We start from the raw sequence: 24706 nt of genomic DNA, 5'->3' as shown, positions 1-24706 counted from the left end.
GTGGATACTTTTTACTTGTACTTTCTGCTCCATTACATTTTTGAACTGGACAGAAAAGTATTTGTTTTATTGTTTATTTGAGCAAACAAGAAATCAAAATCACTACATTTGAAGCTTCATTAGATCTCAAAAACTGTAAGAAATACTTTTACTTTTTACTCTTTAAGTACATTTTTAAACAGGTACTGTATTTTCCGGACTAAAAGTCGCGACTGAAAATAACTACAGCACGGTAAAAACAACATGGACAATTTAAATATTAGAAACAGCAAAATATTTATTCATCATTCAAAAACAGAAACGTCAAAAATGAGGTCTGACAAAAGCGACGCATGCAGGCTCAGAAAGTTTACCTGACAAAACTCACTCAACTTCTAAGTGCGTAATCAAGACTGGACCTCAGCATTGAACTATGAGAAGTACTGACTGTGGGGACAATAAAAACATTTGATAATTTGAAATCAGATCTAAATGTGAAGTTGGAGGTAAACTGCAGTGTAAAGATAAAGTAGGCTGAGGGTTTTGGAGCTCGTGACCAACATGCAACAACTGACCGCTGACATTTTGGTTAATATTCCTTGTTGAGAAAAGTCGGGATTGGGCTGAAGACGGTGACATCGGTCTTTAGGGATTTGATGGTTTATCAGTTCTCCAAGAAAGCCACGTAGTCAGTGAGTCTGGCCAACTGCTGCTCATTTGGAACAAGGGACACCGGGGGAGGGTCTACGGAGAAGAGAGACCAGACCAGACATTTATTTATATAGGAACAGTGCGGCAAATGTTTACTGTCATGCTATTATACAAAATAAACAAGGGATGAGAGAAAGAGAGAGAGAGGAGAAAGAGAGACAGTGAGAGAAACAGAGAGACAGAGCGAGAGAGACAGAGAGAGAGAGAAAGACAGAGAGAGAGAGCCAGTGAGAGAGAGAAAGACAGAGAGAGAGAGAGGGAGACAGAGAGAGAAACAGACAGACAGAGAGAGAGAAACAGAGAGAGAGGGAGAGCGACAGAGAGAGAGAGACAGAGACAGGGAGACAGAGAGAGAGACAGTGAGAGAAACAGAGAGACAGACAGAGAGAGAGAGACAGAGAGAGAGCGACAGAGAGAGAGAGACAGAGAGAGGGAGACAGAGAGAGACATAGTGAGAGAGACAGAAAGACACAGAGAGAGAGACAGTGAGAGAGAGAAAGACAGAGAGAGAGGGAGACAGAGAGAGAGAGACAGAAAGAGAGAGACAGAGAGAGAGAAAGAGACACAGAGAGAGACAAAGTGACAGAGAGAGAGGCAGAGAGAGAGAGGGAGAGAGGGAGAGAGCAACGTGGAGAGAGAGAGACAAACACAGACAGAGATCGAGAAACAGACCGAGGGACAGAGACAGAGAGAGAGACAGAGAGAGAGAAACAGACAGCGAGTGAGAGAGACAGACAGAGACAGAGAGAGAGACACAGAGAGCGGGAGAGGGAGAAAGAGACAGAGAGAGGGAGAGAAAGAGAGAGACAGTCAGAGAGAGGGAGAGAGAGAGACAGAGCAAAGAGACAAAGAAAATAAAAAGGTATTTCTAAAGAGCATTGCATACAAAGCTACAATGTTTAATGTCATACTATTGGGAGTAATAAACAAGAAAAGAGAGAGACTGAGGGATGGATAAGAAAGAGACAGAACAGTTAAAAGAGGAGAGACAAGCTATAATGAAGCTGCACTGTACATGAAAAGATGAGAGAGGGAGAGAGGGAAGAGAGTATGCAGTTGTATTTGTATAGCTGATAGATTACATACAAAACTACACCATTTAGTACTTTAAAATAAGTAGATGGGAAAGTGGAGAAAGAGAGAGACAGAGAAAAAGAGAGGGGAAAAAGAGAGGGAGAAAGGAGGTAGAGAGGAGAAGTTGAGTCAGAGGGAGATTCCTGACCGGGCCAAAAGCTATCAAACTATTCACATCTGTTCAGACCTCGTGATGAGCGGTCTGGCCAAATCTGTTCACTTCTTCTCAAATAAATCTCCAATGACCCAGGCCACTATCAGTAATGTGCATTTTACTTTTATCTGGGTTTAAGATTAGATGGTCATCTTGTGTTTTGCGAGTATTTGTCTTAGAGATCGACTGATATGTTTTTTTTCATGGCTGATAACGTCAAAAAAACATTTAAGAGAGCAGTGCATCACATTTAGTGCACATTTAGTCTAGGGATGGGACGATATACGATAACATTGTTAATCACGATAAAAAAGGTCCAAAATTAATCGTTTGTGTCATTTTTTAATAATCGTGATCATCGCACATGACTGACTCATGTTTCTTGTTTCAATACAATGATGTTAGTTCTGGTGTTTGTCCACAAGGGGGCGCTCTGTCATAGCAGTGACACTTGTTGCTTCTGAGTCTGTTCTGATTTGTTGATGGTTCTTCACCTCAGTCTCGTCGTGGCTCGTGGGCAGTGGATCTGGATCCCACTGACACATTTATATCGTCCACTCAAGAAGCTGAAGTCTGATGTGTGGAATTATTATGGATTTGAAAAACAAGATCAGCAAGATGAGCCACCGATCTGCAGAGCCGCCGAAAAAAAAGATACGGCTCCGAGGGCAAACACGAGTAACTTACACGCACAAACATCCTGCATCGTTTGACAAACTTGAGCCGAAAATATCCATCATAAGTAACACACCATGTGAAATAAATTACTGAATGTAGTTTGTGTTAGATTCATACAAATCCAAACTGTGTTTGTGTCAACTTTGCTATCGCTAGGTTAGCGCTGGATGAACAGCATTTTGCACAGCTGAGTGCACAACTTGCTTGCAGCGGTGCATGATTTCACGACAATCTGAACCTATAACCTCCTAGAACCTGGTGTCCACATGAGGACAACACATTTTGGTGTTATCTCAGCCACAATACAATTTTTTTCTCTACAAGGTCCTGGTGTCCACATATAAGGACATTATACTGTCTTGGTTTAATAATTATAATGATAATATCTTTAATCGTGATTATTTTGGTCACAATAATTGTGAGTCTAAATTTTAATATCGTCCCATCTCTAGTTGTCTCTTTTTATTAAAGTGTTAAAGATTTGTGTCTATATTCTGGCAGCAAACTGACCAAAACAAAATATCCACCTGTGGTATAGATTAAAGGCTGATAGCCAATACGCAAAAAAATCCAAATATCTCAAATTTGTATCAGATAAAATGTGAGTGCAAGCAAAAACCAGAAACCAGGAAAGTATTGGTTCAAGATAAAACTTAAGATAAAACTGTAATTACTTGATGTGGTGGTTGGATTTGGTGGAAATATGATCTGATGACTCCTTTTAAAAGGTCCTGAGACTGTTGTAATTTTGGTTAATATTCTTTGTTGAGAATAGTTCAGACTGAGCTAAAGATGGCGTCATCGGTCTCTGGGGATTTGATGTCCTTTTCCCATGTATTTGTCCAAAATGTGTCTTGCCCCAGTACAGATATATTGTATAAGCCTCTCTTGGGGTCAAAATAACTCTGCTGTGTGCTGTCTGCATCTAATTCCATAGCCTTTAACTGTCCGATAAGTACAAGTAGCATGCTAGTTGATGTTAGCTTTGCTGCGACTTCAAAACTCCACTCTGGTACAGCGCCTCATATCTTCACTAGCTAACATCTCCAGGCTCTAAACCAGAATAATGAAGTTGTATTATTTGTTCAGCATTGGTAAGTAAACAATTATCTTTGAACTTCGGTGACTTATTCTGTTTTTGGAGTATTTGTAGGATGTGTCCAGATGTTTCTAGTTTCTATCCAAAACAGTTTCAAATGCCATGTTAACATTTTCAAGAGTACAAAGACAAATCAGTGTTTTTCATTGAGTGGACGTGCCATTAATTAGTACAGTCCATGTGTTTTAGGTCAGGCATGAGCTCACATCCCCAGCTGATTAAGAACAACTGGACACAGAAAAGGCGGCATATCACAGCTTTGCATAATCCCTCAGTCGTCCAGGTAACATACGTAGCAAAAGAAAAGCCCCCAATTCTCTGTACATCTCCATCTCAAACACACTAACCACTCCTTTGAAGATACTGAGGTTCAGATCTGAGCCAAAGAAAATAAATGGTTTGAGAGGGAAGTTAAAAATCGTTTTTGTTAAGAAAGACAATCCATCTTTGAACAAGAATGGAGGGATTAGACATTATTTATCTCCTATTTATAACTCTATCCTCAGAACTAAATCAAAACAAGGAAAACAATAGTGAACAATATACTAATAGATGTGAGAGCACTCATTAGGGGCCTGAATTATTATGCAAAATATGACTCCGGTATCAGTCACACTTAATCTACACTGTCTGGCCAAAAAAAAGTCACCACCTGGATTTAACAGCAAATATGTTGGTGTTGCTGCAGTTGGTCAGGTCTAGGTTCAGCAACAGTCTGTGCTCAAAGAATGAGGTCAGCTGACACCTGAATATACTGAATGACCAGGTTATTCCATCAGTGGATTTGTTCTTCCCTGATGACACGGGCATATTCCAAGATGACAATGCCAGGATTCATTTTCACACATGGATTGTCCACCACAGAGTCCAGACCTTAACCCCATTGAGAATCTTTGGGATGTGCTGGAGAAGCTTTGTGCAGCGTCAGACTCGACCAGCATCAATGCAACAGGTGAAAAATTAATGCAACACTTGATGGAAATAAATCTGTGACATTGTAGAAGCGAAATCGAAACAATGCCACAGCGAATGTGACGTAATATTAGTATGTGCGACCTTTTTTTAGTGGTGACTTTTTTTTTTTTTTTTGGCCAGGCAGTGTAGTTCAATAGACCGAGCTAACAAACAGAAACTGGAAACAAATATGTGTGTTTCAGTGTCGTTAGCTCCTCCTTCAGACAAATATAAGGCAGTGTCCAGCTTTAATCTGACCAGAACTGAAGAAGAGGCTTGGATGATCAGTGATAAACATTTGTCCAGTTGACAGAATTGAATTTGTCTTTTGCCATTATTAGCATTAATTATTAATATTATTATTAGTAGTTGTAATAGAATGATTGAGTTTTTGTAGTTTTTGTTTTGAAGATAGACAAAATTAGCTCAAGTATACTGTCTCTTACGGATGTCAAGATTATTCAATTAGTCAAGTGATAATGTAATGGTAAAATAAGTAAAAATAAGTTATTTTAATTCAGTCTATCTATGGGTTAGACTGGTATGGACTGTTGCCTGTTTCTTTTGAACGTTAATCACCTTTTTATCAAACCATTTATGTACATTCATTTAATTAGACAAGTAGTTGGACAGTTTTGCACATTTCTGACAGATTAACTGATTATTGTTATCGGGAAAAAACAAACAAAAATTACTTTACAGATTTGTGAAAATAGGCCACCCCTGCATTATTAATAATTTACACCTGGTAAAACAAAATCACCGAAAGTCATTATCCCCGGTGCAGAGGGGTAAACGGGGGAGGAGAGAGCAGGAGAGAGGTGGAGAGGGGTGGAGAGCAGAGGGGAAGGGTGGAGAGGGGTGGAGGGCATAGCTGGGCAGGACATGTGGAGGCCAGATGGTTTAACAGAGACATTTCATGATTACAAAGAGGAGGAGAGTATACCAGCATATCCTCTCAAACACACAAGTAAATCAAGTTCTGTTCAATATGTTTGGACAGCGTGTAGTAATTAAGTCCAATTATTTGTGATGGATACAACTAATACTGCGCTTGTGCTTTCAAGTTTTTAAATAAGAAAAAAAAAAAATGAGAGGAGGAGGGGAGACAGGCTTTCCAACAACGGTTTGACAAGACAAGGTTGAATGGGGTAACAGTGCCACCTACCTGGCTTTTTGGGCATCACCATCCTAGTGGCCGGGTCAGCCTGCCAGCCTTGACTCACGACACCTGTGGAACGCAAATGAAAAGACGCGATATGTGCTTATTTATGTACCAAAACTACATAGAAATACAGTTTTGTTTTGGTTTAAATAACATGAAATAAAAACGGGGGCACTGCAACATAATTTGGCATTTAAATGTGCTACTACGGAAAGCATTTAATACCTGAATCGTGAACTGTTAATACGAAAGAACAAAATACACTGATTTAGATGTGTCTAGCTTATTTCTATCTTATCTATGCATAATTTGGCATGGGTTTTAAGCCAGATGCCCTCCCTGATGCAATTGTCTACATCTATTTATGAGTGACACAAAAAAGAAGAGTTGCTTGTGGCTCTTATGGCTAGATTGGATTATTAATTTAAACTTTCCCACAATAATGTTTTTAAAAGTTTTTACCTTTTACCGCCTCCTCCACAGAGTAGCCCACAAAAGCAGCGAAGTCTTCTGCAGAGATGGACGTGTAGGCTTGGGCCACTAAACCGTATGCTCTTTGCCTTGTGCTTTCTGTGAACACAAATATAAACGACATCAATACAAACCATGGAGATACAGTTTTATTTTGTATAAATGTGGGAGTGTGCTTCACCAACATGTTTTTAGACTGAGAATTAAAAAAAAGAATTATGTTTGTCTTTTTAATTCAGATTCAGATTCAGTTTCCAGTGTAGTGAATGCACATTTTATATTGGTCAAGGATCAGTAACACATGGTAAATGGTTAGTTTTTTATACAGTTGTTCCCTGCTATAACACGGTTCACCTTTCATGGATTTTTTTAGTGCAATTTTATAAGTTTTTTTTTTACAGCGTCTGAACCTGTGTTGTTTTCTGCGTCCTAATTGGCTAAGGGACTGTAGACCATTGTCCATGAGTCTCCTCTGTGTCATGTCTCCTGTACAGTACAGAATGTGTTCAGAGTCACACTGTCATCCAACATTTATGTAAATTTGTCTGAAGTGCTATGTGTTTACAAGTTTTCTCCTCGACAAAACCCACAATGTCGATGAAACGTTCTGCATCAACAAATTTCATAAGTGCCTCTGTGGATACCGCTGGAGCAGAGACACGTGAACAACACATTTAAAGCGATCATCGAGGAAGAGGGAGATAATATACGAAGGTTTGAACTTTGAGAGAGTTTAAACAAGAGAGAAATGTGAGAAAATGTTAATGCCTGTGTGAGAAAAGTGTATAAAGTGTGTGGTGAGGGGTTTTACAGCTGCAAAACATATAGAATAATTGTAAAAAATAAAGCTGACTTCTTCACGGATTTCGCCTATTCAAGGTTATTACTTTTATTTTCCATCTTCAACGCACTCAAAAGACTTTACATCAAGGAACTAGTCACCCATTCACACATTCATACACCAGTGCACGCAGACACTGGGGGGAAAATGGGTTACGTGTCTTGCCCAAGGACACAACAGTATTCATTTGCGAGAGCTGGAATCGTAATGCCAAAACTAAACTGCAGGGTTAGACCTTTTTTATAAATAATAAAAATACAATAAAGACAGGAAAATTGTTTACAGAGGACACATAAATAAGTGAAGCCTGTATGATTTTCTTTCTTTTTTTTATAAATGTATCTTTAGAGTCCAATAAGAGCACTCAGACTGCACTCATTCAGAAAAATACAAACAAAATACACAAAGTACGTAGTAAGCAAGTCTATTTAAAACCATTTAACTTGTGATAGTGGTTCAATTGTGATTAATTTTGTAGCCCTCGCTTAAAAATAAACACTGCACACTGTTACTGTACATATCTGCTACTCGATTCATAGACAGCGTGTTAGCCAACATGTCGACAGGCTCTTATGTAACAGACACGAGGTTAACATCTTAAGTTTCTTGTAAACAACAAATTAGCCAGAGCTTTGGGGGTTCTGTCGACGTAATTCATTTGGGGAGACGACCAGAGCTTCTGAGGCGAGTCTTGCACCCTACTTCCTGATCTTTTCTCCCAAGTGTTTTGGTTCAAATCTGAAACATCTGCCAGGACGACTTTTGATGTCAAGCTAATTTTCCACGCTCATTTGATAATTGTAACGTGTGTATTGTAGACGGTTAGTCATTTTCACCACTGAGATCATGGGAAATGGTCAAGTTATAAAGAAGAATGAAGTTTGTCATGTAAAACTAATTGAAATAGCATTTAACATCTGGGTTTGTTTAAAACTAAATGGAGTGCTCACTTCCACAGAGCAGGTCGGGTTCAAGTGACATCACGACTCACTAGAATCTGATAGTTTAACGTCGAGCTGGAGGCAGGTCAGACCTCTGTGATGGAATTTGCGGTTTAACTGTCAGAGCACAGATTTATTGACGTGATCGTTAATATCTAAAATCACTGTAAACTAAAAAAAAAAAAACTAGCACAAAGTTTTGTAAATCTGACCAAAATGACTACACAGTGGGTGTGTGCTGATGTTGGTGAAAATGGGAGTTGATCTGCAATATGGCGTCTAAGCAATAAAAAATTGCTCAAACATGCACGAATGACTCCAAATACAAGCCTGAGAGGTTAATGAGAAGAGGTAACAACTATAACATGGTTAAAAGCTCTGAAAAGTCAATTTTATATAATCATTCTGCTTTAAAACGGGATTAATATTGCAGGTTTCTGGATCCAATCCCTTAAAACTTATGCTAAAATTCAATGTTTGTGGATTTCCATTTGGGATTTTCCTTTCAAAAACCGTGAATCTCCCAGAGTTACAGTGTTCCCTCACTACAACACAGTTCACCTTTCGCGGTCTCTGTGTTTTGCGTTTTTTTTGTGTGCAATTTTGCATGCTTTTTTTTACAGATTGACAATGGTCTACAGTCCGTTAGCCAATCAATCTTCTCCGTTCTGTGTCTCTTGTACAGTACAGAATGTGTTCAGTCAAATTTACATAAGTGTTGGATCGACACTACAGCGGAGGGGCACCAGGATGTGGTCAGAGGAACTGTGAAATACACGTGAGTCACTGTTAATTAATGAAACAAGAGAGAAATGTGAGAAAATGTTAATGCTACTTTGCAGATTTCACCTATTACAGGTTATTTTTAGAACACAACCTCCGCCATAAACGAGGGACCACTGTATATAGGCCTTTACCCACCGTCTGACATTATGACATATTCTAGAACGTGAACGCACCCTATTGTGTCCCATGAACTCGGTCCAACAGTTTTCCAGAACGACTAAAGCAGGTCTGACATGAATGACATTAAACAGAGTAGGCCTAACCACTTGTGTCGTTATCAGCAGGTCTGGGCCGCTGACATTGATGCCAGTTGCCCTATTTATTTATAATACCCGAGCACCAAACTGGCAAAAGAGCGCATGGGCATACTGTATTGCGTATTGATTGCATCAGTGTCCTCTACCAATATTAGCATCTGGAGATTAAACAGTGAGCAAAAGGGCCAATTTGTCCTTATTTCTGCCCCGTCTTTGGACAGTAATGGAAACACATCATAATTTTACAAAAAGTATTGCACTGTTACTGTTTTTATAAGTAAAATAACACAGAAGTTGTGCTCACCATCAAACATAGATACAAGGACATATATAACTGCAGAATCTCCATAAACGTGCCATCATTGAACTGTCAAACTGGAAGCTGAAAGTTTCAAATACCTTCGTAACAGATTGTTATTATTATCATTTTAAAACCATTAAGTACTGAATACACACAAAATGTCAATGTCAGCTTTTATTTCCATTATAGGCTGCTACTGAACATTAACAAAAACAAAAACGTATTCATTTGTATTTGCTTAGTCTTTTCTACTACTTTCCACGTTATATTTGATCCGTTAGAGCAGTGTCCACCTTGTCTCTATCCACAGGTCACAGTCACCCTCGTATCTGCTGACCAGCTGACCCTCCACTGTGAAAAGGAGATAACCACTCTGCCGCTCTCTCACACAACCACTTCAGGGTCTGGCCTTGGGAGGTTTATAGCCTAGCAACGCTCCACTGTGTACAACAACCAACCCACCCACCTGCCCTTCTCTCCCTCCCACCCACCCACTCTCTCTCTTACCCCTTTGCCTCCTGACCGCTCCATGTCCAGGGCAGAAAACAGCGCTAACAATAACACGCGCGATGAGAAAAGACAGCTGTGCAGGGGAAGGCCCACAGTCACTGTCACACTAGGCCGCAGAGACTATACCAGGCAGTTCTATGGGTTATACTGATGGTTTGTGACGCACACTGGAATATCCAAGGTCAAATGTACAAGGTTAAAATTATACTGCGAGGAAAATGAATTAGAATGTGTATTTTTAAATACATGTATGATACAGGTATAAGCAGGATCTTCAAGTATAAGTGGGAATATCTGTAGCACACAGTATAAGTAGTATAATCTATAAGTAGTTGTATAAGTAATAAAATAAACAACACATTTATATAGCTACAGATATAAATAGATGTATACATCTCTCTACAGATATAGATAGTCTTATGGAAGCCATAACAGATGATTATTGATGAATTCAGACACCAACATGATTAGACTGTCCACATACGTTTTGTATGGACCTGGTATTTCTTTAAATAGAAAATATGATTTATTTTTAGGCTAAAGACTTAATTATAGACTTGTATATTTCAGTCAATAGTTGACTTTTCTACACAATTAATGACTCGATGTTTTTAGAATTTGAACAGATAATTGTGATAAAATGAATAACATCCCTAAGTGTAATTCTTACAAAAACTATTGTCTCTGTAGAACACAAAACATGACCCACATAACATAAGCCAAACATACAATGAGCAAACTATGTAGGTCAAAGGTCACACAAAGAACAGACATCGCTAAAAAACAGATCATATTTTTGTCCTTTACATGTGCCATCTTGCTATCTGCATGTTGACTTCTTCAGACGGCAGCTAAAAATACTATGTATCTGACCTAGCCTGAGTTCTTAAAGTGACTGCCAGCCTGCTGCTTTGCAAAGCAAAACAAAATATATGAAAAATAATTTTTACTATATATGATATATATGTATACATATATATGTACACATATATGCATATGTATACACACATACACACACACTTAAATTCACATAATAAGTGAATTAATAAGAATCTACTGAAGTTAGAAGATTATTGAAGATAATTACAGATTATAACAGTGCCTCAAAGCTCTGGACAGGTGGGTGGTACATATTTGAAGATCTTGGAAGCCATGTGTGACAATTTCACAAATTTTAAACTTTTTTCTTTCTTTTTTTAATGTATACAGTTACTTGTCTATGTTAATGAAAATTATAAGTGAGGAAAAGGTACAAATGGTTTCAAACAATATTGTCCAGCTTGTTTTTATAACTCTGAGGTCAAAAACTATTGTTTAGAAACTTGATTACAATAACTAAGGTCCACTCTAATTACCCTTGAAAATGAATGAAACATAAAACAAATGGATGGCAATACAGTTAATAATATAAAAATATCCATGTATTCCACTTAATAAAACATCTTTGTCCATTGCTGCTGCTGACTGTCCGGACATCTCAAATGGGGTCACCTGAAGTGTTTGTCGCCAAATGCCAAGGCTCTGTGTATTTTTATCTCGTCCCTTTGACCATTCACAGAGGCGCAAGGAGCACTCGTGTGACAACTGCAGCTCCTTCTGAGCCGTGTTGTATTTGGAGCTGCTGAGCAAGGCCCAGCTGGGGAGAGAGGAGTGGGGGGACCAGAAACAGGAGCTCTGTGGCCTTCCATGACAAGTCTATTCCCGGGATGCTATCATTTCGCGGCCCCTCACCTCTTAAAAATAGCCCCCGCTTTTCACCAGCAAAGGCAAAGCAGACAGGACAGAGCAAGGGCTTTTATTTTAAGTGCACCCTATCACCAAGTGAGAGCAGGAACCAGTACAACTATGGGACACAAAGAAGCCAACTTTGACTGGGACAATAAAACTCAAGGCAGGTTACCTTTTAATGCGTCTTTATTCCTCGTTCATGACAGTTTCAATTTCATAAAAAAAACTACAATCAACAGTGAAAAATGCAGCCTCCTTTGGAGGTCCACATATAAACATGTGCAGACATTTATTGCAAACATTTAGCTAGCCCTATCTTTATCACACAGCAGCTTTGACACAAGTACAAAAGTATAAAAAATTAAGAAAGTGTCAGACTATAACACTTAACTTAAATATTGCACTAACAGAGGGAGCACGATCCAGTGGCTCGAATCCTCTGGAACTTGATTATTCCTCAAATGCAAAATGTCCCTGCCATAAACACTTCTGTAACAAACCTTCAAATAAACATTCAAATATTGTCCATAACTTAAGTCCATCTCTATAATTCAAGTTTTTCATTGCTCTTTTTCATTACTCCTCCTCTTCCTCTTCCTCTGCATCCTCAAACTCGTCATCCTCAGCTCCAAAGTCCATCCTGGCCAGCACAGCCTCCACACGTTCTGTAGAGAGGGTGAAGTGGTCCATCTTCTCAAAGCCGGGCTCGGGCCTGTCCTCTCCCAGGGAGCTCTTGGCTGTGTCTTTGGTCTGTGAAATGAGCTTCTTGGAGGCCACCAGGAACTCTGCAGCACTGCTCTGCTCCAGAGCCCTCACAGCGGAGTCGGTCAGCTCAGTACTGGCCTGTAGCCTCTCTCCGTACCTCTGGGCCAGAGCCCTCAGCGCAGACACTTTCTCGTCTTGCTCTTTACTGATCTGCTCCAGCAGCACGGCCTTCCTGTCCTCCAGAACAGCGTACAGAAGGTCAAAGCGTTCTGCCAGGCTCTGTTTGGCGCGTTGGGCGTTGTCCTGCACTACGCGACACGCCTCGTCCATCTGGTTCAGTAGGGCCTGCAGGCGTGCATTACTGGCCACCAGTGTGTCGATGGCGTTGCTCAGCTCTCCCTTCTGGGTCTGGTAGATGGAAGCTAAGGGGGCCACCTCACAGTCCTTATGCTGCCCAAACACCTTACACATGGAGCAAGTGGGTACCTGGCAGGTCACGCAGTAGATGTTGATCTTTTCGTCTTCATGCTCTTGACACATCACCTCTTTAGACTCTTTGGGCTTCAGGTTGGTTTCTGTGTTTCCGCTGCCATTGCCTTCCTGCTGCTGTTTGTAGATGTCGATGATATTTTCCACCAGAAGGTTTCTCTGAAGGCCGTGCACTCCGTGTCTGTCCAGCACCACCTCGAAACGGCAGGTAGGGCATCTGAAGACTCCTCCGGAGAAGCGGTAGGGGTTTCGGGAGTCGTACAGGTCGCTGGCGCAACTTCGGCACAGGTTGTGTTGGCAGGGCAGGATGACCACAGGTTTGGTGAACATGTCCAGGCAGATGGGGCAGCTCAGCTGCTTCTCCAGACTGTCCATGGGGCTGGGAGGCCTCACGATGGAGCCTGATCTCTGAACGTCCATGGTGTAAAGTGGGTCGGTTTGCTCCTCTTTCGCTGGTCGGTTTGTGAATGTCCACAAGTGAAAAGTGCTTGGCTCTTTGTCCTCTCTGGGCTGAGTGAGTTCTATAAATAGACGGCTATGCTGCAGGCTGATCCTTTAGGGCATGCTAGTGCTTGACAAATGCTCAAAGTGGTTCTGGGTGAGAGCTAGCAGCTCAGAGCTTTATACCAGCCTCACAGCTGTGACACCCGAGCTGTGCCCAGCTGAGGCACACATTCCTCCAGCCTCTGTTCACAGAAGCCCCCTCCTGCAGTCACATGTCCCAGGAGAGCTGTGGACCACGGAGACTGCAGAATTCTGTGTGGGACAAACAGGTCCATGTGACCTGAGGGAGCCCACCTGAGGCAGCCCAGAGAGTAAACAACCCTGTGTCATAGTCATGCAATGCTGTTTATGTGACCCTCCTTCTAGTAACATGTTTTTATTTGCTCACCTTGTTTATATAATTGGGTTACAGCAGGCTAATGGCTAATGAACGATCTGACAAAACAAAGCACTGACATCAATATGTCCTCTGTACGATGTAATTTAGGACAGTTGCATTATTGCTAATTTTGCTTTAGTTTATTCATCAAATAAACCTCTCTATAAGTGTCATTTGCTTATTCAAAATGATTTTGTAACAGTCTGACAAAACCAGCCCTATCATTTGATTCAATGTTTTTAATAAATATATTACATATAAATTACATAACAGTTCGTGTGACCAAGTCTTGCCTAATTGAAATGGAAATTGTGAATGCAGTTTATGCTGTGACCCTGAACGTCAGAGGCTTCAGTTGTAAACACAGGCTATTCTTACACTGTTTCACAACCTCCTTTTCCACAGAACCATCTACAAACTTGTGCTTTTGTAAGTCCCGGGAAAGCCTCTCACTGTAACTTTAACGCTATAGTCAACATGCTCTATTTATATTTATTTATTTACTTTGATCAGGTCAAATAGATTAGTTTATACAAGTCAAGTTTCACTCTTGCCTTATTCAACATCTGAAGCTGAAGTTACTACAAACTTGTCTTACCTAACTAACCATCTCTTCCACTGAGCAGGAGGATGATGAGATGTTGTTACATTACATTTAAACATGTAAGAATAACACTGCAAATATTATGCAAGAAACTGATTGAAAATGAACAAAACTTGTGTAATCATCATGTTTTATTAAGTTCTAAATAATGAATACCTTTTTTGTCTGAATAATACCCAATTAAGTCCCTGTAACGATGCTGTTTTGTTTCATTCACGATTTTAACACACAAACCCTGCATATTTAGGATCTTCTCTCAAACTGAAAAAACAGGAAGTGCTCCACTGTGTTTTTATACTCCAAACACCTTCACTAGAATCATTTTGGAGATTTAGACAGACTAATAATAAAGGATTACTCATATGTGTGAATAAAACAAAACAACTCCAAAGCTCACGAGAGTCTATTTTGTGTAATATAGGACTTTTAGTGCCAATGTGACGCTCCAATTCAAAATTTTTATAACACAAGCTTACTTTGTAACTAACCTAACAGGAGGACAATGACACGTTTGGACATTTAAATATAATATCATAAAATTGGAAATATAGAAGGTGGTTTATCGCAGGGGTTATGTTCTAAAAATAACCAGCGATAGGCGAAATCTGTGAAGTCAGCGTTATTTTTTACAATGATTATACATGTTTTGCAGCTGTAAAACCCCTCACCACACACTTTATACACTTTTCTCACACAGGCATTAACATTTTCTCACATTTCTCACTTGTTAAATTAATGAATATTCACTCTCATGTATTTCACAGTTCCTCTGACCGTGCTCTTTGTCCTGGCGTCGCTCTGCTGTAGTGTCGATCCAACATATATGTAAATTTGTCTGAACACATTCTGTACTATACGGGCATGACACGTGATGGACAATGCTCTACAGTCCCTTAGCCAATCAGGACGCAGAACACAATGCATGTTAATACGCTGTAAAAAAAGCATGTAAAATTGCACACAAAAAAATCTGCAAAATAGCAAGGCCATGAAAGGTGAACCGTGATATAGCGAGGGACCGCTGTACCTAATTTATATTGCCGTTTTATATGATTTTTTGAATGAATACAATTTAGATTTGATGTCTGCTAGTTAGATTAATACTTATTCTAATGGCCGCACTTGTATATGATTAAGTTTCAGTAGGTTATTTTTTTCTTTTACATACCCCATTGAAGTCCCTGTAATAATGAGAGTTTGATAAGATACACACGGCTGCTATTTATTCGAATGTAAATAAATTAGCATACTTTAGACAAATTACTTTCTATGCTCAAAGCCCTATTAAACCCACAATCAGGATAATAACATTAGTATTAGGTGATCGTAGGGCAGTGTGTTACCTCGTAGGGCCTCCATCACTGGCAGGATGTTCTCTGACCACTGATGAGCTGCGATGGCTGTGTAAATCCCCGGGAAGTCTCTCTGCCAAATGTGCTGGCCCACTGCCCAGATGGCCGCCAACTCTGGGTTAGCCTGGGCACAGCAACAGGGCAGATCTCAGCATCTTTCATTATTATGAATCACACAGTAAATGCAATGGGGCTTATACGGATTAAAGGAAAGTGTGGACAATAACTTCCTTTAAGAGCCATCAATCAACACAATCAATACCAGAATACACAAAGACGTTTATCGATGCTGTGAAAGCCACTCACAACTGTAGAAATGTACAGTATAGTCTAGGGCTGCGCTATAGACTCTATATATAAATGGACACATCTAACCTCCTAGCCGCAGGAGTCCAAATAGGAAGTGAGCATGGGAGCACTTCCGGCTCCATCGTCGCCCCTCTCTCCATAACTGCTGGCTTGTTATTTTGGTCTTAAAATGTTCGTATTAACCCATTACATGTTCCTGGTATTTTTATTTCACTATTGTACCAAAATATGAACATTAATAACAGACAAATCAGGTCCTTCTTTCCCTGAGGTCACTCCTGCTAGCATTAGCAACAGGTTTAATTGACACCGTTGCCAAGCGCCTGCTCCCTGCTAAACCAGCGGTGCGAGCGGGAAGGGGCGTTACCTTTAACATCCTCGCTTCAGATTGGCTCGCAGCCGGAATTCCAAAGATGGAACTCGGCTCCAAATTCGTGCCTGTATTTTCTAGCCTCGATGAGCTTAATTGGACTAGAGCTGAACATTATGGTCAATTTCACACCATCAGTCCACTTCTTTATACAGTCTATGGGCTGCACTTTGTTTTTTGTGTTGTTTTTTGGCAATTTACATTTAAATTTGAGATATATGTTTAAAAATATGATTCTGCTCAGAGTGCACACTGTAAACAACTACGGGAGCATTAACAATTGACAGAAGACTGAAATATTAACTACTAAAATAATACAAATTTCCAACTCAAATGTAGGCCTGTCACAATAACACATTTTGTAGCATGATATATCGCTACAGAGAAATATTGCGATTAAAGACAATAGGAAAACTATTTTATGACAGTCATTAAAAGGTCTGAGCTGCAACAAATAAATAGAATGAACTAGTAATTAGCCATAGAAGGTGCTTATTCCAGCCCCGACAGCTCAAGTCTTATCTTATTACATCAAAATTACAAAAACCTCCCAACTCTTGCAAAGAAATTGTGCACAAAAAATACTGAGCCCCAAAATATATTGTTCCAGCTTTCATATAATGATCGATTGCAGTAACATGTGCAGCTCCAGCATGATCTTTTTGTCGTCTTGTCATCTGCTTTTTAACATGTATTAAGTAGTTAGGAGGATTAGTATCAACACATTAACAGGCTGCCAAGTATTGCGTGAATATGATGGCTTTCAATTGTGGGAAGGCGAAACACTTTCATAATAAGGCTGTCTAAATAATAAGGCTTGGTCACGGTTTTCATGTACAAAAAGACTTACCGATTTTATTGCTTGGGGAATCCGTTTCCAGAGGTACCTTGCATTATTCCTGTAAAATAGTAGAAGGGTATTAGATTGAGATGTGATTTGATCTGAGCAGGTTTTCTTCATTCTTGACAATTCTTGAAAGTTGTGTATGAGATAGTTCATCATAGGCCTACTACCTTTTAACTGGGTGTTTTGTAAAACTATTTTAGGACTACAAATACTTTTCAGGTATAGCATTTCATTACAGTCATGATATATTATGAGCTGTCCTAACTGTTTCAACTCTGCTGGTACCTGTTATTCACTGTATTCCAGAGGTTGCCATTGGTGTCGCCATCATCATTTAGGTTACCGGTATATTGTTTGCCATGGGACTGCTGATTTTCACCACAAATACAGTTGAAACCAGAAGTTTACACACACTATATAAAACGACACATGCACTTTTTTCTCTCACTTTTTGACATGATATCAGACAAAATATTTGCAGTTTTAGGTCAATTAGGATTACCAAAATGATTTCTATTTGCTAAATGCCAGAATAATGAATAGGACTTTTTAAGACCATTTTTATTACTTTCTTCAAAGTCAGAACTTTACATACAGTAAGATTACTATGCATTTAAATAATTTGTGAAAACCCAGATGATGTGGGTGTATTTGAAGGCACACCTGAACACACCTGACCATGGGAAAGTCAAAAGAAATCAGCCAAGATATCAGGAAGAGAATTGTGGACTGGCACATGTCTGGTTCATCCTTGGTGCTGTTTCCAGACGCCTGAAGGTGCGATGTTCATCTGTTCAAACTATTATGAGCAAAGTATAAACAACAGCCATCATATCGCTCAGGGTTTTGTGTCCCAGAGATGAACGTGCTTTGGTCCAAAATGTGCATATCAACCCAAGAACAAAAGCAGGCATGTGTGAGGACAAACATTAAAAAACATTTGACCCAAGTCCTACAGTTTAAAGACAATGGTACCAAATAGTAATGAAATATATGTAAACTTCTGACTCTGAATACAGTTACGAAAAAGTGTTTTTTAAAAATTTTCTAATTATTCTGGCATTTAGCAAATAGAAATAATTTTGGTAAACCTAATTGACCTAAAACAGGAAAAGTTTAGTCTGATTTCATGTTAGATAGTAAGAAAAAAAAAAAAAAAAACGAGTATGTGTATGTAAACTTCTGGTTTCAACTGTAACTTCTATAACGACTACTGACCCATTTTAAAGCCTCCCAGAGAATCAGTGCAGTGTTGACTTGTTGATCACATCATTGAACATTTTACACAAATTACCCGATTTTATATAATATTTTAGCTGCAAAACTTTGGCCAAAGGGGGCAGGGCAGAATAAGGCAAGTACCTTCAAATAATACCCAATATGTAACACATCTCCAGGACAATTTTTATTTTTGACCTTAGGTACTCCTGTCCTGTAATGCCTCATGCAGTGGTCACATGTACCTGCATTTATGAACTGTTTAGATTCAAGACACACTTCCAAACAGTCTATTAATATCCAATGTCTAACCAGGACAATATGCTCACTGCTCACCGTGATAAATCATGACCTTAACCGCTGCAAGTATCAGACACGATGACAATCCAAATGAGCCTGCTCTTGTTTTGAATGAACAAATAAGTGTCTGATGAAAAGTGTAATGCGTTTAAATGATGCAACAGCACAGACTTACATGTCATTGTGGAGTAAATATAGAGCCAGCAGCTGAGCGTAGACTTGAGGTGTTGCGATGCCCCCTGGTGCCTAAACAAAGGAAACACAGGCAGCATAGGGATAACTCATCAAACCAGGAAAAATCTGACTGACAGGACTGAACGATTTTCCAAAATAATATCCCAAAAATATAAATTTTTTCAGATATATATCGTGATTACAACTAGATTAGCGATATATATTTCAATAGTTGGATTCTGTTCAAAGTAAACATTTTAAACAAGTCCAGAAGTATTAACATTTGAGAAAATACTCTAATATAAACTGATAATTTAATACAAAGGAACACAACTAGTAGAGATGAACAGATACAATACTGATATCGAATATCAACGCCGACTTTAAAAATGTTGGTGGATCGGGTATCAGTATCCAAGATATCGGTTCAGCCAATATCTCATTTTGCTCTACAAAAGGGTGTAATAAGATGATTTACTGGCCAATGGTGGCTCGTCTCATAACATTAGACTATTTTTAAATATCTGTTTTAATTACTTTAAATCGCATGTGTCAAGTCCAAGGCCACATCAGCAACTCTGGCATAGAAAACACAACAAATCCCCAAAATATCCAAGGACTGACACTGACGGCCTTTATTTATTTATTTATTTATTATTACACAGTTTTTGAAGGCTATATGCTAGATCTGTTATGCAAGTTCTCCGCAGATCACCCTGAATGACAAAGGTTCTGAGGGAAGTAAATGAAAAAAATGTGTTAATATTTGTTAATTTGTTAAGTTTACTTAAAGTTTGCTCTGCTACTAAAGGAGATTTGTGAATGTCTTAATTTTGTCAATAGATCAATACAAATAAATTAAATATTATATAATATTCAAAACTTAAATAAACATTATGAAAAATCAAATACAGACTCATTTGTAACATACTGGTATTACATATACTGAGTGATTAACTTTACAACCGGCCCTTTGATGACAACCATGATCCAACCATGACACCCTTGCTTTAAATTATAAATAAACCACATCTGGATCATTTTTACCATAAGCTGTTTGTGTTTAAAGGAAGTAATATTTTCAGTCTCTGCCCTAGTATCGGTTGATATTAGCAGATACTTATCTCCACAAAGCATCAACACTGGAATCAGAACTGAACAAGTTGGAATGGTCCATACATATTAACTGTCCCTTTATACAGGAGACTACGGTAACCTCGTATAGTCAAAAAGCTGACTGACCTCCATGGCAAATGTAACATAGAAGTGACTACAGGTAATCTGAAACTTTTTGGACCGGAAACGATTCAAAAATTGACTAAATAAAATTGTTAAAATATAATCACTATCACCATAGTTTCAGTATAAACAGAGAGACACACTGCATCAGTAATATCAGGTTTATTCTTCAATAACATCACTTTTAGCTTCGCTGCACATCTTTAGAGAAAACGAGCGTGAGCTACAGATCAACAAACCTGCAGGCTGGCGTCATGCACAGTCATGGAGCCTCATACAAGTTCATAAAACGTGTAAAAGAGGTGCTAAATCACTGTGAAATCAACAGTCGGGAAGTAATAGTTGACATTACATCACTATCCAAGAATTCAGCAATTAAGAGGTTGCTTTATCGTTACCCTTAAACCTAAGTAACTGGTTTATGGTATGTTGTGGTTAAGCTCTTATAGCCGTTGAAGCTAGGTGACATTTCCCTAGATTTTTATTTTTTTAGGGCAGATATAGTAGTAAATTATTGACGTAATGTTTTCCACTTAGTAACAAATATATAGCAGATACTGTATGAGATAAAATTCCACATAGGTCCAGAAATAATCAATAAAGACACTGTGTATGCATTAGCATCCTAGCGCTAGCTGTCATAACACAGGCTAAGAACAGACACGCACGGGCCGAATACAAAGACAAACAAACTCCTGACACAAACTGGACGTGCACTCTATCTCAGCTCTTACCTCGAGTTCCTGGGCTTCACACTGCTCTAATAGTTTCTCATAGTTGTCCTCCATGATCACAGCTGTAGGCATGTTGATGATGCCCAGCCGCTGCACAGAGCCTCCTCTTCCGTCTCAATGAGGAAAAGCAGCGCGTCAAAACGGCTGCTTCCCTCTAGTGGTGGGAAAAGGTATAGCGCCACTCAGGCCTATTACTATTGGACATTGTTATAGTGTTAAAGTATGTTCTAAGTAGTTCCCTATCCAAGTCAAGCACAAAAACATGAAACTGTGCAAAGGTATTCTCATTTCAAAGCAGATATGTTTAATTTCATCTGCACACTAAATGAATAAATACTCTACTTACTTTTATTTTTAATTACATTTTTGCTCTTCATGAAAAGTAACAAGCCTACAAACCTATATTTTCCAAATGAAAACAAAACTATGCAAAAATAGGTTGAACAAGCAAGCTCTCATAGTTTTTGTAGATTGCATAGACTACTACTAAATCTGGATCATAAAAAATTCAGTGCCTCTAACTGTCTTTGCTCCTTCTCCTGCTTAACAAGGGCTGGGTCAAAAGGGCATCAGTCACCTTTCCAGCATTTCACAGTTTTTTTGAGATTTCACACATGACTCCTCATTTATACGGAACATGCACTCTTTGTCGAGCCTTGGATAATGGAGGAGATCAGAGCAATGCAATGCCGCAGTGTAGCAGTTTAGACGTGAAAGAGAATCACATAGACGCACATAAATCTGACATTAGCCCCATATCTCATATCATACACAAACAAGTAATTAGAGGGTTGCTGGTAGCTCGTAAGCTCCGGAGGGACGGTCTGCTCTGAGTGGTCATTATAAAGTGATGCGAACTTTAGGAACAGAGTAATAATTAAGGTGAGGAAATGAAATGTGCTTATGATTACAATGTTGAGCAGCCAGATCTGGTGATGCACAGGTTGGCGGTGTGATTCCAGCTCCCACATATGAATACTGCTGTTGTGCCCTTGGGCAAGACACTTAACCTACCTCACCCCCAGTATCTGCATACACCGGTGTATGAATGTGTGTGTGGTTGGGACTGGTTCTTTGTTGTAAAGTGTTTTGAGTGCCTTGAAGGTGGAAAGATGCAATACAAAAATGTGACCCTTACCATTAAAAAAAATGAAAAATTTGCTTAGTTAATGTGATGTAATAAGTAGCTAGTAGATAGATAGTAGCTAGCCTCTTCGCAGTTAGTTAATAACTTGTCAAAATGTAGTATAGGGTCGTTAGCAACAACATCTTATGCATCACCATGGCAACTAGCACCTCTGTCCCTTTGGAGCCAACTATAGCACTATCCATATGTTAGTGATGTGGTATCAAGTCTTTAATTTATATAGGCCTACTTTATTAAACCAGGCATGTATGTAGGTCCATGCTGATACCACAGCTCATGACTGAAACATTCAAAATTGCACATATTGCATATTTGAGTCATATTCTGCATTCTCAATGTGGATTCCTTTGATATGCAAATGCCCTACCCAAACACTCCTCATGCTATAATCTTATATCTCTTTTCAATAATAACAAACTGTATTTTTGCACCAGAGGACCACAGCGCGGGCATATCACAGGCTTCTCTGTAGCTCTAGTTGAATTCATAATGATTTGGGCTGGTTTTTATAAAGCTAACCTCTGCAGTGTTGCCCTATGGGAGGAGGGAGAGTAGTAACTTTGTAAACTTGTCTTTGGGGTAGAACAAAAAGACAATGTACTTTTATTAACTTTCATTTTCCCTTAAGCAAAGCATGAATTACATAATATATTGGGTATAAAGTGTAAAACATTCTTGGTTGGTGCTTTGACATTACAACCGTAGAGACATATGAGGACATGTTTTGATTCAGAGGACACAGTGAATGCCTCACCTTTACATCACTGGCAATTTACATGATGTATGTTTACATTATTATGATTTATATTATTGATCATATTTTGTCATGTATTGTACATTTATATTTATATTTGAAAAGTTTTATTAGATTATCGTCCCATTCATTTCATATCGATGTCTCTGTAAAGCGATAATGGGTTGTAAGAGAATCAACAATATCGACAAACGTTGGACCCATAGACTGTGTAAATAAGTGGACTAAGTGAGTGTGATGTCACCCAGCTGCAGTTAAATGACGCTCATCGAGGCTAGCAGAATTTGGAGCGGGATTCTATATTTGGAATTCCAATTGCGAGTATCATAACAACCAAAGATCCAATCATGAGCTAGGCTGTTGAAGGTAACGCCCCTTCCTTCCACCACTGATTTAGCATGGAGCGAGTGCTTAGCAACGCTGTCAATCAAACCTGTTGCTAACGCTAGCCGGTGCGACCTCAGGGGAAATAAGCACCTGAGTTGTCTGTTATGAATGTACATATCTTGATTTATGGACACAAAAGCAAAATAAAAATATCAAGATCATGTAGAGCAGGTTAATACGAACAGTTTTTCAATAGAAAGTGAATTGGAGTCGATGGGGCCGGAAGTGCGCCCGTGCTCACTTATTATTTGGAACATAGCGGCTAGCAGGTTAGCTATGTCCATTTATATATAGTCTATGATTGGACCTGATCATTATAGTGACTACAGAGCTTAGTACTGAACATTGTTGTGGAAATGATCAGCAAAATAAAACCAAAAAAGAAGACTGTGTTGGTTTTATTACATTTGCACCGGTTAACAAACGGTCCCACTACAGACAGACAGAGTTTCTGCTGCAGTGAGTCCAGAGCAATGGGGTAAACACACTTAAATACTGTCTGAGGACCAAGCTCTTCCCCAAGTACAGTTTACATTTCTGTCAGTCTGGCTGGATGTTTGTCTTTCTTAGCTCAGAGAGGTCACACCTGAACATTAGCATCTGAGTACAGGTAAGGATCAAACAATAAACGTGTGAAATATAACAGCAGACATGTAAATGGTAACACTTCCTGTGAGACTAAAGGATTTGACAAAGGCTAGTGTGGCTTTTAACACTTCTCGCAGTGTTTCTTGACTAAAATTTGACCACAAAATCTAAAACTTTAGATGGAACAGTCTCATAAACTATTCAGTTAGCGGTAAAAAACACTTCTCCCATAGTCAGAAAATCTTTGAATGAATGCTAAGTTTAGTTTTTGGCATATTTTAGCAACTCCAAATCTCAAATCTCAAAATCTGCTTTGGTTTAACATGAGGCTAACTGAAAATCCAGAGTTTTAAAAGCCTTTGAATTACAACTATATTACAGCTAATCTTCTTATTAACAATAGTCATTTCACCAGCTCCCCTCTCCATAAATGCCATAGCAGCCCGATATAACGCTATAATGTCATCGGATTTCCAATAATGCTTTGAACACATTGCTGTCTGCTGCATACCCTTGAATGGTACTTCCAGGTAAGGCATGGTCTATTTCTATTTTGGATGGGGATATATTGGGTGTGAAGGACAATGTTTTGCACTGCTCCACAGAGTAAAAGTTTTCAAGCTTTTTACTCTTGCAGTGACTCAACTAGTCCATGGAGGTTTCACTGCTCTAAAGTACTGGCAACATGGTGGAGGCTTAGTGAAAAAGGAGAGGTAATGGACACACTTACGTAACGATTTTAAATGTAAATGGGTGAAAATTGTATAGGAACATTTAGAAAACAGACACAGTAGAATATCCCTTCAATGGCAAACTCTACAAATAACTTTTATAACATTGGCATACATGGATATCTTCAGATTTGGCTAGTCCTACTAAGTTACATTCACTCAAGTACATTTACTAGAGTAACTTTTTAACCCACCAACGTACATTTAAGACATGTTAGAGCCACAT

At 39.1% G+C, this 24706-nt stretch overlaps 2 protein-coding genes across 2 annotated transcripts; both read right to left on the bottom strand.

The window, feature by feature from the left end:
* Positions 1 to 259: 259 nt before the first annotated feature.
* cops8 (COP9 signalosome subunit 8) lies at positions 260 to 21002 on the bottom strand. Its single transcript, XM_033987189.2, has 7 exons — positions 20874 to 21002; positions 18902 to 18972; positions 17212 to 17260; positions 15674 to 15806; positions 6277 to 6384; positions 5818 to 5880; positions 260 to 723 (listed from the first exon to the last, which is right to left on the bottom strand). Exons 1-7 carry the CDS (start codon positions 20943 to 20945, stop codon positions 644 to 646), a joined length of 576 nt encoding a protein of 191 aa, XP_033843080.1. The 5' UTR covers positions 20946 to 21002; the 3' UTR covers positions 260 to 643.
* Positions 11818 to 13477, bottom strand: trim63b (tripartite motif containing 63b). Its single transcript, XM_033987188.2, has one exon. It carries the CDS (start codon positions 13261 to 13263, stop codon positions 12226 to 12228), a length of 1038 nt encoding a protein of 345 aa, XP_033843079.1. The 5' UTR covers positions 13264 to 13477; the 3' UTR covers positions 11818 to 12225.
* Positions 21003 to 24706: the final 3704 nt, after the last annotated feature.

This window comes from Periophthalmus magnuspinnatus, chromosome 21 (genome assembly GCF_009829125.3).
Source record: "Periophthalmus magnuspinnatus isolate fPerMag1 chromosome 21, fPerMag1.2.pri, whole genome shotgun sequence".
In the NCBI taxonomy this organism is placed as follows: Eukaryota; Metazoa; Chordata; class Actinopteri; order Gobiiformes; family Gobiidae; genus Periophthalmus; species Periophthalmus magnuspinnatus.
The sequence above is the reverse complement of the archived record's forward strand: the minus strand, read 5'-3'. Positions and strand labels throughout refer to the sequence as shown.